The following is a 16,717-nucleotide window of genomic DNA, read 5'->3' as shown; positions in this document are numbered from 1 at the left end:
CACTGTTTAATCCTATTGTTATGGTACGTGGCACATCGTGGACTCATTGGGCATGTGGATTGCTGTGGTGGAATTTTGAGCATGGTTCAGGATGCCGTTGAGCTTAGTAACGTTCAATACGCCGAGGCTGCGAAGCCGGAAGCCGCCCACCTTCCTTCTTCCCCTGGTGGGACATACATCCCGCTTATAGTTAACAGACACAATAGAATAGGTAGCCCAGTTACGAAACGGGCCATCATTTGTGAGTGATGCGTTTTCATTAGAACAATCTTAATTTCGAATATCATCATCGGTCAATGCACGAATAGCTCAACACTCAACGAATCCTTTTGTTAAATACTAGTCGCATGGATCCCTAGCTGTCTGCCGCGAGGAACATGCATGTTGTAGAAGGAACCTGTTTACCCGTTAATAACCAATGGGCAAATATTTAGGGCTTCGTCTTCAGTGTCAAGCTCGTTTCACTAGCTCCGGGTATCCTCTTCGCGCGTTATTAATTTTTAACATCCCTATTGGCTCAAGAAGTAAATTTCTGGAGCAACACTTAAAGAAAAAGGCAAACATCCTCGTATAATATCAGCATGGATGGTTTGTACTCGTTGATGGTAAGTTTACAAAAGAATCAACTATATCTTCTACGTCTTTGTCCTTGTAGTCTTTCAAATGGTTGTCCCGAAACTGCACAAGTTTGATGCTCCATTCTTTCCATACAAGCCTATCTCATCTAATAGTGGTTCATATAGAACCATTTTCGCGTGCTCTACCGCGCTTTGAAAGACCTACATCTTAAATAATCAGTTGAGTTTCTCTACATATATGCTAATCGAGCAGGTCCTATTGCAGTAATAGATTTTGGCATACATGTCTGAGCATTCTTTTTTGACCCGATCTGTGTTGCAAAATTACCAGTAATCTCTAAAGCGCACCGGGGACGTTCTGTCCATTTATTATAGTAATTGTCGACGCAATTTTTAGCTTCTAAAATATATTGTACGTACGTTTACATCATATTAATCTTTAATTCTTAAAAATATTCCTCCCAAGTCTGTTAGTTGTTTTCAACCAGTAAAGTTGCTGTTTGTGCTGCAGTGAAAAGAAATGTCTACTGATTATTAGGTTGCTGAGAGTCTGGTCCATGTGAAAATGTTAAATATATATAAAAAATAAATACAGACAAAAATCTCGAAAAATCTAATCGTGATACGATATTACTACCGAGCCAAGACCGCGATTACAAACAAAGGACTGATCTAAATGTATCTTAGTAACTAAGGGAAAGAATACTTTAAATTGAGATTACTTAAGTAGTGAAGATAAGCAAGATTTTTTCAAAAACATAAGAAAGAAAAAATCAAATAATAACTAATACATCAATTAAATAGATGGATATAGACAAATAAATATAAGAAAATGAGTAATTTTTAGCTTCAAGCACTAAATAATGCAATTCTTATTTTGATTATTAATTTTATATTGATTATCAACTTTTTTGATGATTAGTAGAATCAGCTATTAGTAAATTACGTGTTCACGTGGCAGACACTAATTAATCATGTACGATAGAACTGCTTTTAGACTGAAATATCAGGTCTTCCACTTCTTACATTAGCATTTTTCGGCGACAATATTTAGATTATTCTTGGTGTTCTACTCTATAAAACAAACATTCGAACCTTCACTTTTCGATGATGATAACTATTTAATAATACAAAGTAGTCATCGAGGCTAAGCCTAAATAATGTTCCTGTGACCAATTGCGCTTGCACAAGGTGCGTTTATTTATAACGATTTTTTTAATTGAACAGCCAACATTTTTTTAATTGAAGTTATTAACTACTAAATGATAAATTGTTTTTAGGAAAACTCGAATTCGTATAAAATTTACCCGAGTATCTTAAAGAAGTCTCTCTTCACAACCGAACAACAGTATTTGTTTACAATATATTTAAAACGGTTACACAAACATTAGCCACCGGTTACGTGCGTCTAGGCATACTACTACGTTTAATAATACCTTCTAGACCAGCCATTCCACTTCGTATACCAACGCTATAGATAATATTGGGGGAAATCGTCGGGTTGGGATTGACCAGGGATAAATGCACCTTTAGGTGTTGGATGAGTTTCGCTTTACCTTCGGGCATTGATTCGCGTCCCGTCTCCGAGGCAACGAGGACAACACAGGATCAGAGGACCGCCGGCCTTAACCGATAGCAGAGAGCGAGACAGCCCTGTGGTGAGCAGCAGCACAACCAACTCTGGCCAAGTGGCAGCGGATGGCGACGGGGTGCCGGAGTGGATGGAATGCTGCCAGCTGTACGTCGTTTATTGCCGCCGCCTCCTCAGTTGATTAACGACAATGACCACACTTTATTAACGATTGTTTGGAATTAACGTGTCTAGGACAACCGATGAGCAGCTCATAGGCTACAAAAACAAGAGATCAAAAAGATCGGCCCCGATCTGGAAGGGCCTTCGTACCGTGTGTCTCTTTGGTGAGTACAACGTAGAATGACAGCCGACAACGAGCAACGATAAAAATGAAACGTCATCATTGCGTAGCCCAAAAAGGGATATCCTGTGCTGTTACGCTTCGTACAAAAGGCTATCGATTTATTTTGATTGATCAGCGAAGGCTGACAGACCGTAAAAGGTGGTGATGTCCTCTGGTGAGTAAACGAGGTAAATTAACGTGCCTGATCGTGCGTCTTATCGGCGCGTGATTAAGCTTTTACTGTACTGTACTGAAAAAATTTGGCCTTTGGCCATTGTCAAAGGTGAAAAACAGGGCTTTCTCAAAAAGTGTTGCTGTTTCGACCTACGCTCGGATTCTATATAACGGTCATACTAAGGGTTCTGAGCTTTTGAACGGAAATGACTTGCTACGTGGACCTGTACAAAAACAGTCTGTAGAAGACTGGAATAACAATCCAAAACTGATTCGTCTGATAGCTTCATAGAATCGTTGGCTTAGTGCAACTGTTCCTATAAACGCCACTCATACCTTGTGAAGCACAGTTTAAGCCTTTAACCACGTATGAAATAGTCTAAACATAAAAACAGTCATTACTGCACTGCTGAGTCGAGTGATATCGGAAGTCTAAATAAGCATTTTAACCATTGGATTTGTCTTCAATTTAAAATCCCTTGCAGAAACCTCAAACATATAGATGACTTTTAACTTATTTATCCTAAGATAGGATATATACGTGGGTACGTATGTTCATCGAAATCAGTACATCACGCCACAGAATCAGCAGCCACTTAGCGATTGTCAACACAGCAGAAAGGATATTGCGAAGAGTAGAGGCTAAAGCTGATTTTTAATTACAGATACCAGTAGGTGTGCGCGCATTCGTGTTGACATATTATTCTAATAAAACTAACATCTGTAAATCTGAGCAGGCGGATGCAAAAGCATAGGTGAAACTCGTAAACGTGTTGCTACCCTTTGGTACTAATAACCTCAAAAAGTTTCCTGCTTTTACTTACAGGGTTATGTTGCTACCGACAATGTTCCTACTTTTCGTCCAGGCTTCCTTTATGCTTTTGTGAAAAATTTACCTTTCTTTGCTATTGGTCAGCATGCAATAACCACGACCAATTCTTTGTTCGTCATGGGTCGTAGGTCATCTACCAAGAATGCGTCACGTGATTTATGTCTCAGCAATCTTATATTGGGTGAATCTGGTTTCCACTGCTTCACGAGTATACATTTCACAGCGACACATTGTTTAGTTATTAAATGATCTAAGACATTTTTACCATTTTACGAACTACTAACGCCTAACTCGGAGAGTAAGCTTCGTGTTTGCTTTAAGCTTCGACAAGCTCAAACACCGGTCTACCTGATACGAGCCATTTGCCCCTGCCATATATATCAAGCAGAGTGCGCCCTTTATTTGGAAGATGTTTTGTGCCACGTGCGTTGTTACCCACGTTTGCGCTCATCGATAACAGAATAAAAAACCACCAATGAAGTTTTATTAAAAGTTTGGCAAGAATGTCCCCAGCTGGAAATTGCTTATTACGCCAAAACTTAATGAATAGGTTCAATATGTTAATTGTGGTGATAGACTCATAAATACAAAGCTAGCAGACCCACAGGCCGCAGGCCGTTATCGTTTGAAAGAAATGCGCGAATGTTAATAATAAACACAGACATGTCATTCAGTGTATTCTCGAAGCAACAGCCCGACAGTTGTATGGCCGGATGCATAGGTGTTAAAAGTATTCTCACTGTAGTCTAAATTCTGCCAACAATACCAGTTGAGGTTCAACCACACAACGCTTCTTTCAGCGGTCGCACGAAGGTGCGCTGACCGAGACGACGTTGCGATGGAGAAATATGAAAAGATTTCTAAGATTGGCGAAGGGTCGTATGGGGTCGTTTTTAAATGTCGGAACAGAGACACAGGCCAGACGGTGGCGATAAAGAAGTATGTTGAAACCGAGGATGACATACTTATTAAGAAGATTGCCCTCAGAGAAATTCGCATGCTCAAGGCAAGTAATGTAAGAACAGATGTTCCATAATATAATTTATAACTAATTGAACCTTTTTCACAGGACAAAAAACGTAATTGTAGAACTGAGTACGTTCGATCTTGGGGTACCCTTATAAGCAAGGCACAGTACACGACAGGTGTGGTTCAGTAAAGAAAACATAAACAGTGTTGGTTACTAGCTGTATGAAGGTAACGTAACAAATTGCGCTGTCGAGTATGAAAGGTCCACAAAGTGAAGAAGACACCTACATTTGAATCCGTAATCGAGGTATTGCTTATCCTAAAATACTACCCCCATTATTAAAGTGGCCACTGTCATATTGAGGCCTTCGCTTGATATCGAAGAACTTTTTTATTCACATCTATATTTGGATAAAGCAGCATTTCAAACACTTTCACTAAAATAATTTAAAAAAAGAAAACGTATACTATATTGGTTTGACTATTTAAAAAACCCATGTGGAGTGCTTGCTGTAATTTTTTTGTGAACTGACAGTGTTTCATTCTGGAGTAATTTACAAGCTGAACTGTTGGCTATCGGTTGAGTATTTTTTGCCTACTTCTTTGCCACTTTTTGATAATTTAAACTTTTTCGGGCGGCTTGTTCCGGTGCCTTTGAACATTTTTTTCAAAGATTTACATAAACATTTGTTTTCTTTTCCAAAATAAACACATAATTGAATTTTCAAAAAAAAATAATAGACTGTTATGTCTTTATGATGAAAACCCTAAAAATGTTCTTCGAAGGAGGTTTGGTACTTATAAATGCCTTGGGCATTTATAAGTACCAACCTCCTTCGATGATATGCATGTTGAGAAACGGCTTAATTGCAAAGTTAACAACGAGACAAGTGGCACAGGATACTATAGGGACATCAGGACATTTCGAGGAGAGCATGATATTATCCACTGCAACTCAATGGAGTCATAGCAGTTTAATAGGTTCGGACTAGAGAAATTCGCAGGGGTAGATCAGCACCGCTTGCACGACTGCAAGCACGCATACAAAATACCAATGCTTACTTGAGTTCATATTGGCAATTTCGAAGTAACAGTCAGTTATGTCTATACGTTGCATGATACATGCAAGATGCTAACTTAGCAATTGCAATGGAAGATCGAAAGGCAAGAGCAAAGTAACTAGACGAGGTAACCGCATACGCGATGGGGACCACTGAGGCGAAGTAATAGATCGACTCAATCCAGATGACAGAACTGCGCAGGAATGTTAGATTGAATGTGACACCAATCGAGAAACGGACGAAATAATTACATAGCAGCAACATTGTTGTTTGTTTAATCTAAACTAACTGCAAATCCATAACGGATAAGGTTAGATAAGGCAAGTACGCGCGACAAGGGATAATCAGCTACAGTGGCATGAAGTCCACTGACCTGTCTAGGATTTATATATTACATAGATGCAGAAAAAAGACCGGCTGCTTGATCATGGATTATCATTGTTTGCATCGGTTTATAGGTACGTTTTACAAGAGAAACAATTATTATACTACAGTATAAGCAATTTGAGGATATAGGCAGTAATCACTTTACTAGACGCATAATCATTAAGAATCGTGTCAGTACTTTACATAATTACGAAATAAGGAATGAATGGCAACAGTAACACTTTGTGCATTTTCGAAATTCGGCGTAATGTGACAAACACGCACCCGCACACGATGTAGAACATAATACGAGACGGTATACTTGTTTTCTAGGAAGTAACTACATTAATTATAACAACTCTGTTAATTGATTTGGATTAGCTTCGCATGTATTTGCTTGTCATTTTTCAGTAAACCACAATACTATCGCTGCTGGGGATTTCGAGTTGGCTTTTATTTGAGTTTTAATAGATATCGCTAATATTTTTATAGAAAGGATAGGTCTTTTTGTTTTTTACATCTTGAATATACCACTGTGCCTTGTATGTGTGTACGAGGCGACTCTGTTACATCAGCTAGAAATGGTAATGTTTTCGTATTTGTTGGAGGTAATCTTTTTTGTTCTTTACAGATGTGTCCCAGGGCTCTACTAACTTCTAAACAGTCACACACCATCATTCGCATTCTCATGTATAATTTCCCTAAAAATGGTCTCTCGAAGTAAATTGAGAATGGAAAATGCTTGCCCCACAGCTGTTCTTTTTGAAGTATATAGAAAGCCCCGTGATAACACGGACTTAGATCGGGAGAACAAACGAGATGAGGCTCACGTTGGATATTCTTTTGTTTAACCCAGGAAACAGTTAAGGCATAACGATAAAGTTTACCATTGTCATAAAGTGACTAGATTGCGTGCTTTTGATTGCTGTGCCAACGGCCTATGAAATTTTTGAGTAACTCGGGATAGCGGACTGCATTTATTGCTTCATCTGCGGCGGGCAGCTTGTAGCAGCAGATGTCCGTGATGTCCATTATAGGTGCCACTGCCACCTCTTGTTCGAACCTACTCAACACTACCATCGAATTCAATCGGCGCCATTCTTTAGCTTGGCCCTCCTCTGGCGAAATTGCTTCATGCAACATACATATGCTTCAGGCTGATTTTTTGTGTGATCAGGTTCCGCAGGTTGCTCGTGGGATACACCACACCCATTGTCGATTGGCCTGAGTCAATTCGCGAACGACCCATTTTGCTCAGGTCCTGCCTTTTCAGTATCTGTATTATAATGCTGTAACACGTTACGTGCAAGATGCCGGTTTTGGCCAACCGAGCTTTCAAAGCCTAATATTTGCTCTCGTGGAAAGCCTCCTCGATTGTAACGGTGCGTTTCTGAGCTTCGGTTCTCGATATTTGGACATTTTGGTCTCAATTCCTGAAACGTTTTACTGTTCACGAATTGTTTACTTAAGGTCTATAGGCTTAAAGCCTTCTCACCCTGTTTTATTCAATCTCTAGTTAATTTTGGCAGGGCTGTGGCTTTTGAAAAACGAAAACTCTGTTAAAGAAAAAAAGAAAAGACTGTTAAACTGAAAGACTAAAAGATGTTCTTCCTTCTGAATGAATTTTTTCTGGAATAAACGCAAGCGGCCTTAACATACAAATTTCTAGAGAATTTAGGCTAGCGGCTCGTTATTCAAGAGTTCTTTTATTTTAAACCTCACCAAATTCGCTTGTAACAGCTTAATATTAGCCGACCCTATGCTCAAGTCAGTTCTTTTCATCCATTATTATTATTATTGTTTAAGTGTGACATTTTATTTATATTTCTCTGTAAAGAAACCCTTGAAAGCACCTCTGTTGAGATATAGCACCAAAAACTTGTCCCGTTAAGGGTCTAACCAGGGTGTTTCTTGCTAAACTTATTTAGGCTTTTTTCAACATCCTTATGAAATGGCGTGCAGACCACATAAGCCGCTATGCATTTTAATAATATTTTTTTTATTTCTCCTTAATTCCTTATTTTCAGATTACTAGTTTCTGGTACTAATTCTTGCCAACGCTGAGGTTTAGGACCGGCAAGGCTGCATGCTTGTTAGTATACGGCAACGTATATATACATAATATAGTAAAATGGACACGTGCTAGAGCAGATACACTAGCCATCCGACCGTACCACCAATTTTGTATATCCGTGCGTCCAAATCTAATTGTCAAACAGATAAAAATTAATATTATATTTGAACATGTTAAAAATGTTGGTCCAACATGATTCAATGGCAGCAACGATAGACGATCGGCACATAGATTTATACTCTTTACATAAAGGAAATCCCATTTCAACTGCTGCTCCAACGTGTGTATACTTATATCGAACTTCCCTTTCTTATATTGATTACTGTTAACCATCGATAAGAGCCCTTTTACGATATATCAGGTCTCACCGCGATTAACCAGCAATTTATCCTTCGTAAGCTGGGGATTGTGTAACTACTACCATTTTGGAGATCATTTAAAACGGTTCAAAATCAGCTCGAAGTTCGAAAGAACACATTCAGCACCGCTACGTATTAGAAAGAGCTTTGCCGAGGTTAGGACTCGCGAGAAATATAACGTTCTTGCAATTATACCCACGTTGAACGTCCGATCAGAGGTCAAACTTGGAACAGCCAATATACCAGTTATGTGGCTTCGATGCCCATAGACGTTGAAAGGCGAACAGCAAACAAGGTGGAGGGGTTCATCGGCACACCGATTCGGTAACCGTCCTTTCTCTATCCAGTGTTCGGAGATGTACGGAGAGCGGACCTGATCATGGCATAAACCTATCAGAATTCATTTACCGGAACGTCACGTTGAAATCCACTAACGCAATGGTAGTACCGTTTACGCTGACGCGAATTCATGACTTATTCGTTGCTGTTTTTAAGTTATATATACCTGCTATAGATAGAAAGGGTGCTTTCTCTGAGTAATATGATTGAGCTAAATTGTCAGTATTCAACTAGGATGCATAGCTTCGCCGAACCGAGGGCGGAAATAGCCAGCCTCAGCAATCACATATGCAAATACAGTTTTATTATTAGCAAGTAGCACTTACCTGTTAATAAAACAACAGTTTCCTATTTAAGGTTCACTTTAAGCTACTAATTTGTCTATGTTTAAGAAAGAAATAGTAGGTATTCTAAAGATTAAAATTCACAGAAATTGAGACAGACAAAGTTGAACAACTCAAAGACGGGGAGATGAAGCTGTTATGAGAAAAGACAGCATCTGCATGTGCGTGTCTATAAACTTGGCACTAATAAGAATAATGTGTTGCAGTTTATGGGTATTTATGAGAAATGTGTAGCCTGTCTAGCTTAGATTAGAATGAGAGATGAGGAACTAATTGCGGGTTTGCACAGGGTAGGTTCTGGTAAACGTTGAGTTATCGATACACTGTGGAAAATTATCTTATTTCTCTATTGCAAAAACCTTATAGGGGATATTTCGTCATTATAAGACCAAAGAACTTCCAGTGAGCAACGCAAAATTAGAATTCATAGTAAGAACTCGGAATACACAGAGAACACGTCAGCGCGACTTTGAAGGCGAAACCCCTGGGCCGAAACCTCCTAGACTGCGTTTGTAATCCTGACAGCGCCTAACGAGCATAGCCAAACGGTCTCCATTTATGGACTTGCCCTTCAACCTCTACATTGACGGCCTAAAACTTAGTCAAGGCCGATAGAATTGTCATAGTCATTGCACTTGTGCAGATACGGTTAGACGTTATCTTAATACTAATAAACCTTAATCTCGCTATTTTCTCGGCGATGATATGTACTATTCTGTTCACTGATATATATATATATATATATATATATATATATATATATATATATATATATTACTATGCAGGTTTAAATGCGAAAAAGCGACTCTTTTTTTTGTTACTTTGCGTGGACTATGTCAACGATTAGTGATAGACGATAGGTTTTTTTATGCTAAGGTTCGGTTTTGAGGTTTCTGAAAGGTTTCAGCCATAGCAAGCAAAAATAGCTTAATTATCTATGGCTACTAATATCTCTTAGTTTCATATCACACCTGCATTTTGCAGTATGCTATTTCTTTGCATACTTGCAATTTGGAACTAGTGTAGTATCGTAAAGGTAAACATAGATTTATCACAAACTGAATTTCTTCGTTTGTGCCTTTTCTTGCAATTCATACTAAATCTTGTATTAATTAGTGTTGAGATTTTTTCATTTTTGGTGAGAAGATATATTAACTTTAGCAGTATTTTGTGGTCTAGCTTCTAAAGCATCCCAACCTCGTCAATCTACTAGAAGTATTTCGACGGAAACGGAAACTACATCTCGTGTTCGAGTTCTGCGATGCTACTGTTCTAGACATCCTTGAAAAACACCCCAAAGGGTGAGGACTTTACTGTACAGTACGGAAACATACTGCTTTCTGAGCGTCTATAATATTTTCCCAGATATTTACTTACATATATTTACTCCACATTTAACCTATTATTTGGTACTTAATTTTTAAGCTGTTTTAATAGGGCATGTCTGCATACTCTCTGAATTAACAGAGATTTTTTCAATGGTAAAGACGAACAAAGACGATTAACTTCTACTCCTACATTCATATATATTTCACGATATATATGTGTATATATAAATAAACCGCAATTGTTATTAGACAACGGCGGCTGAATTGTTACCAGGCAATCTGCTGCCAGGCTTACCGCTTTCGTATACAAGATATGGACGGAATACCATTGACATTTAGCTTAATCCTGTCAACGCTGCAACCAGCTTTCAAAATCGTCGCAAAATATTGAAATTCTATATAACGTTTTATCATATAAATCATATTTTTTTAAATAATAACGTCTAATAGTATACGAGCATTAACGTACTTAACTTTTAGTCGCGCATGGTTGATCTTCTTCGTAAATCAAAAATCACATTCATTTTAAGACAAACTTTTTATGTTTTAGCGTCCCAGAGCAACTAACGAAACGGATAACGTGGCAAATGATTCAGGCTGTCAATTTCTGCCATTCACACAATGTAAGTTATTCAATAATAAGTTTTACATATTATAATAAATATTGCTTGAAGATAAAAAAAAACTTCTATCTGTAATTTGTGCTTCTCCACTTTTATTTCTACTCAAGATGGCTGTGAGTGAATCTTGGGGTGGAAAATTAATTTCTGTCTGCTACCCCGCTTCGATAGATTGCTCTAAGCCCTCGCACTCCAAGATTATTTTGTATGCCCCCTATAAGTCGCATCAATTATTTATGTACCTACTCACAAAGAATTTTGGTTTCTTTCACTTTCGGTTCGCAGCATTATTTGAAGACATCAATCGCCAGACTAATCTATGCTACCGAACTGGATAAGGTTTATATGCATTGAATAACTGTTTGTAAATTTTTCCTCAAACTATTCAAGTAAAACACTTTCAATCGATATGAAGAAGAGATCTTATTGCTATTAGTATTATTATTATTATTACATTTCTAATGCACTGATCCGTTCTTTTTTTGCTATGTGCCAGTAAAATAACCCAATATACAAGAGCACATTTGAGTTCTCGTTTAAAATCAAACATTGAACAATTAAAGATGGGAACAATCAATTTATTATAGTAAAACTGGGGCAATAGCTTACACAGCTTACACAGAGGCGAAGTTGCGCACACTGCAATTAATGACAGAAATGACAATGCTCAGTAGTACATATATATATAGAGTATGCCAAAATAATATATACGTAATTTGAACGACTATGGCATTCAATTTTATTACGTATGACCCATATATAAATTATGTATAAAAAAAAATAACCCACATAAAATGTATAGCTGTTTCTCTTACCACAGATATTTAAAACAATTACCGTTTTGATCAATACGCTGCTGATAATGGTGGGCTATTGATATTGATATTTATCAACCATTCTTACGGTGTCCGATTTTAATTCAATTACGGCTTAATCTCCCAGAGTCATCGGTGTTTTGCTTAATACTTTAAATATCTCCACTTATCTGCTTTGAAGATTCTCATGGGAAGATTTTCTTAAATTAAGCTCTTATACCACGATGAGAGTGCGAAGGTTCGTCGACCTTCTAGAAATAAAGTTCTCCAAACAAACAAAGCAACAGGTAAAATAGATTATTGTTTCAAGCGATTAGCACCACTCACTGTCCTGTCAAAAAAGGAATGGTCCAATCAATCTTCCGCTTGAAACACCGCATCACACTGCAAGTCGTAAATATTCATGATACTCCCGGTAAGATGTGGATTTACAGCGGCCCAGTGAGTACAATTATGTTGCTTACGTATGGTATGTAAATAAGCTTGATCGCTCCGAAAATTGTGCATCCTCTCCACATTTCTCCTCTAAATGGTCCGGGCTATCTTTAATGGCAGCATGTATTATTGTTAGAAAGTAGCTATGCCATTGAAAGCAACTTAAAAGGCGGCGAACACTAATGCCAAGCTTTTAACTCTATTGCCTTGAATATTGTATAACTTTCCAGTACCCTTTATTAGCTGTTGATGCTCGTTAATGCTCATGCTCTTGCTCTATTGGAATGGTGCCTACGAACATCCTAAACAAGCCTATCCGTTTCAAACGTATCCTTTTATTTGATTAATTTTAAGTGGATCTGTCTGAAGCTCCCTGCGATATTGTGCTTGTACATCTCAGAATGCATTTTAAGATATATTTTTTGTTTCGAAAGTTTGGTTGACTCAATTCTTCTAACCGTCTGCACACTGAAAAGAAAGTACAATCAGATATGTTAAACTGTGTATATGTGTGTACGAAAACAAGTGAATATACATACATATACATAAAGGTAGGCTGAAGAAATTGTTTTTTGACTGAAAGTCGAAGTTGTTCTAAAAAAAAACAAATCATGTAAATAAACGTATCTTTGCAATATGTCGATGAAAGAAATGTGTATAGTGTTTGTAGAAAAATTATGGTTTCATATCGTGCTTTGGATCTACAATGAAAAACTGCTAATATCGCTTGTGCCGACGTTTACCACATTTCCTCTTCACACAGCTGTCTTCTTACAAACGGCTTTCTTCTGTTTATGTGTCTGCAATGTTCGATGTGCCTGGTTGGGCTGGATCACTTAAAAAGTATTTGCGAGCCTATCGTTAACTTATATTATGCAATACTTAAACAAACAGGCAATCCATCGGGATGTAAAGCCAGAAAATATTCTCTTGACGAAAGAAGGTGTAGTTAAGCTTTGCGACTTCGGCTTTGCACGTACGCTTAGTCCAGGGGAGAACTACACCGATTACGTAGCCACTCGGTGGTACCGGGCCCCGGAATTGCTTGTTGGAGACACGCAGTACGGTCCAAGCGTCGACGTTTGGGCTATTGGTTGCGTTGCCGCTGAGCTCATGCGCGGTATGTGATTCGATCCTCGATTTGGAAATTATTACTTATTTGCCACGAACCGAACACAAAGCATTTAAAATAACGCCAAGATTTACATGGAAACTTGCTCTAGCTAACACACATCTTGGTCAATTGTATTTCAATATTAGATACAAAGATCTATTCATTTATAATTATTCATAGAAATCGTTTAGTCAAATCTTCAGATTCATCATAAAATGTTTTTCCCCAAAGCTTGTTGCTGAGAACATTTCTGAAAAACACTCAGTATATCTCTTTCATATATATTTCCATAACCGACCAGATTTCAGGGCGAAAAATGTAACAGTATCCCATTAATTATTGTTCAACAATTCTTTTTTTGTTCTGAAATTCGCTCAGCAGATAAGGACGATTTCCTTCTTTAGGACATTTAGGTTAAATAGGGTTAAGCATTACTTCTAACAGAAACGCTCAAGGATGATCAAGATTTATTCTTACGAAATCAATAATTTCGTGAGGGTCACCAGACTAATAAAGAATGTTTTTACAGGAGAGGCTTTATGGCCCGGGAAATCTGATGTAGATCAACTGTACCTGATCAGGAAAACGGTCGGAGAGCTAATCCCGCGACATTTGCAGATATTCAAAAGCAATGACTTCTTTGCTGGGGTTACCATACCAGAACCTGATCACATGGTACTTTCAGTGTAGAATAGGCATCATGAAATCAGTTTAGCAGCAATTTTACGCAATACATTACACCTCAAAACGATCTCAATCGGCTGACGCCAAATGTGCTGACAAATACTCCACTTAGCACGCACACTTTCTATGGGTATATTACAGGAACCTTTAGAAGACATGATTCCGAAGAACAACGATAAATATGCCATTGATTTCCTCAAGGTTTGTATATGGAAAGAAGCCTATAGCGTAATTAGACAATAGTACAAGCCTCTCAAAATTACGTGCGCATACGCTTCAGCTTTTACTCTTTTAAAGTATAAGCTTGTTTAGAATTTATAAAAAAAAATTAACACAGTCCTTCCAGAGCTAAACAGGGAAAAACAAATTTTCAATATTCTGATCTCCATAAGCGCATATAAACAAAAAGCAACTCAAACAACTGATTATTTTCGGGTGCTTAGAAATGTCTGGATAAAGATCCATCTCGTAGATCAAGCTGCGAGCAGCTGCTGCGTCATTTCTACTTCAATGGAAGTCACGATGAGGATCGAAAAGATAGCTCAAGTAGAGCAAGCTCAAAATCGACACATCAACATCAATACACATATAGTTCATCGGGAGGGACAGGAAATACGAACTCAACGACGACTGTGTTCCCTAATCTTGGTATGAGCTTTTTTTTTAACGGTTCTCTTATTTCTCTTGAATGTCTTGCTGCGTGTAAATGCATATCACACGCATGTTGTACCAAATGTATTTAAAGAAGTTCTAGCTAAACGTTTAAATATTGCGTTTTCATCATGACTATTCAAATCGAGGAAAACCTTAGTTGCTAAAAGATGATCTGAACTAGTTTCGACTAGTGAGAGCGTGAGCATACGGATACTAATCAACCCCCATAAAGTGCAACCAAAAGCTATGTCAAGCAGCTATTATACTGCATGGTTAAACAAAAACTACGCATTCACGAATGAGGTTTGGGGACCCCATATAATGTTTTTGTAGAACTTTACATATCTATGCGCTAAGACTGAGAGTTTGCGTCGTCATTCGTAAATGATGATAGGAACCCCGCTGAGTGGCGGTGGCCAATCGACCGGGGGCAGCGGAGGAGGCGGTTTATTGATGCCGGAGGCAAAGGCGTCGCAATTGTATTCAAGAACCAGAATGCAATCCGATCACCTGCCACATATCTGACGGTCAGTATAGAGTAGTGGACGACAAACAATGTTTGTCAATAAACTAGAAAATTTCTAAATTTAACAAGTCCAGGACACTAAGTCGGAATATTCACTAACGCGTTCTAACTAGCATATTATACACAAAAATAATCAAAATAGGTTAGTTATCTTCCAGAAAACTTCCTTTTCTTCTAACTTACGGCCGCAATGAGCACATTTGAATAATCATTACACAACTGCTTACATTATACACGATTTTCTGCAGTTAGTCCAAACTAACCATAAGGAGATTTTTTTAATATTCCTTTATATCTTTATTATTTTTAGGTACGATCCAGATGCGTCAGCATCTTCCTTCACTTCGAACAAAGCTTCCCTTCAAGCCCAGCAGTCGAATAGCTCTGCTTGGTTTTGGAAGTAAACGCTGTAACAGTTACTAGTTATCAGTTTCGGCTCTGCAGTTGGTTAGGTGTGGTATGCCATCACTGTTCCAGCTTCTGCAAAAATCCCTAGGGGCCCCCAGAAACAAACAACAATGAGTCATTTAGGCTAAACCGGAACGGGTGCAAAATGGTTATGTGAACTTTCATGTGAGAGTGGTACATTGCGTAGTTTCGTATGTTATAATAAAAAGCTATGCGCAGACCTTGTGGGTATGCAGAAAATAAATAGGTAATAATATAGAACAGGAATGTTAAGCGTGGCATTGGAAATCACCGCAAAATAATAAAACTCAAAAGTAGAAAAACAAGAGGCTACAAACCTCGATAGATCGCTGTACAATGCTTGTATCAAGAAGGAGGCCACGAATGAGGGAAATCATATCATATAGAACCTGTTATACATGACAACACCACGAAGCGAGGTTTCTATGGGCAAACTCGCTATGAGTAAAATATCAATTGAGAGCCAGCCAGCTAGAGTGCTATATTCTCTTCACTTCTCAAATCTTATATTTTCCCAACCCTTAATAAACGACCGTAACAAAATACGATTCTCTGCAACAACCTGTGACAGTATCTGCTAACTGTTCTTCCATTATCTTCCATGATGCTATTTCTAATAAAGATAAATTTGTTTTGATCATATCGTACGTTGAACCGTTCTATTTTTGTGAACAAACATGCGTTTTTTTAAAGGTGGTTACCGTATCGCGTTCCTGACATGCAATGCTTGCTGTTAGCTTTAGCTACGCAAGACTACACATTGACTGCACAAAAAATGTAAAATGTCTGTCTTTTAGTAAATGGCTTCAACGGTTTCATAACTGTTTTGAAACTGATAAATTCTGTCAAATTATTTATATCCTTTAGTTTGGCAAATCAAACGTAGTGTTCTGTTTCTATCACGGATGCTCAACAACAATATTTAAATAACGCCTATTGTTTTAAACAGACAAAAATCATTACCTTGCAATAAACTTGTGTTTTAATAGAACCTCATTTTAAAGTTTTTTTTTTAAGCATTTTAAAGCTTCTGATTTCTATGTTCTATATTAAGGGCTTTTTATCTGTACCTCCATGGTGGAACCTACAAATAAGAGTCA

General features: G+C 37.9%; 1 protein-coding gene across 4 annotated transcripts; it reads left to right on the top strand.

The window, feature by feature from the left end:
• The first annotated feature begins 465 nt into the window (after nucleotides 1-465).
• On the top strand, nucleotides 466-16,613 carry LOC111249018 (cyclin-dependent kinase-like 4). Of its 4 annotated transcripts, XM_086986906.1 has the most exons (12): nucleotides 466-605; nucleotides 2,112-2,495; nucleotides 4,301-4,506; nucleotides 10,192-10,313; nucleotides 10,891-10,963; nucleotides 11,246-11,299; nucleotides 13,105-13,330; nucleotides 13,854-13,999; nucleotides 14,150-14,209; nucleotides 14,452-14,656; nucleotides 15,057-15,189; nucleotides 15,499-16,613. In XM_086986906.1, the coding sequence occupies exons 3-11, from the start codon at nucleotides 4,339-4,341 to the stop codon at nucleotides 15,185-15,187; spliced, it is 1,185 nt and encodes a 394-aa protein (XP_086843032.1). In that variant the 5' UTR covers nucleotides 466-605; nucleotides 2,112-2,495; nucleotides 4,301-4,338; the 3' UTR covers nucleotides 15,188-15,189; nucleotides 15,499-16,613. The 4 variants fall into 4 exon arrangements, with proteins under 4 accessions (XP_086843032.1, XP_022658006.1, XP_022658007.1 ...); XM_022802271.2 differs by lacking the exon at nucleotides 11,246-11,299 and having other exon boundaries at nucleotides 467-605; nucleotides 4,301-4,515; XM_022802272.2 differs by lacking the exon at nucleotides 11,246-11,299 and having other exon boundaries at nucleotides 470-605.
• Nucleotides 16,614-16,717: the final 104 nt, after the last annotated feature.

The sequence above is a fragment of the Varroa destructor genome, unplaced genomic scaffold (genome assembly GCF_002443255.2).
Source record: "Varroa destructor unplaced genomic scaffold, Vdes_3.0 BEIS01000004.1, whole genome shotgun sequence".
In the NCBI taxonomy this organism is placed as follows: domain Eukaryota; kingdom Metazoa; phylum Arthropoda; class Arachnida; order Mesostigmata; family Varroidae; genus Varroa; species Varroa destructor.
The sequence above is the reverse complement of the archived record's forward strand: the minus strand, read 5'-3'. Positions and strand labels throughout refer to the sequence as shown.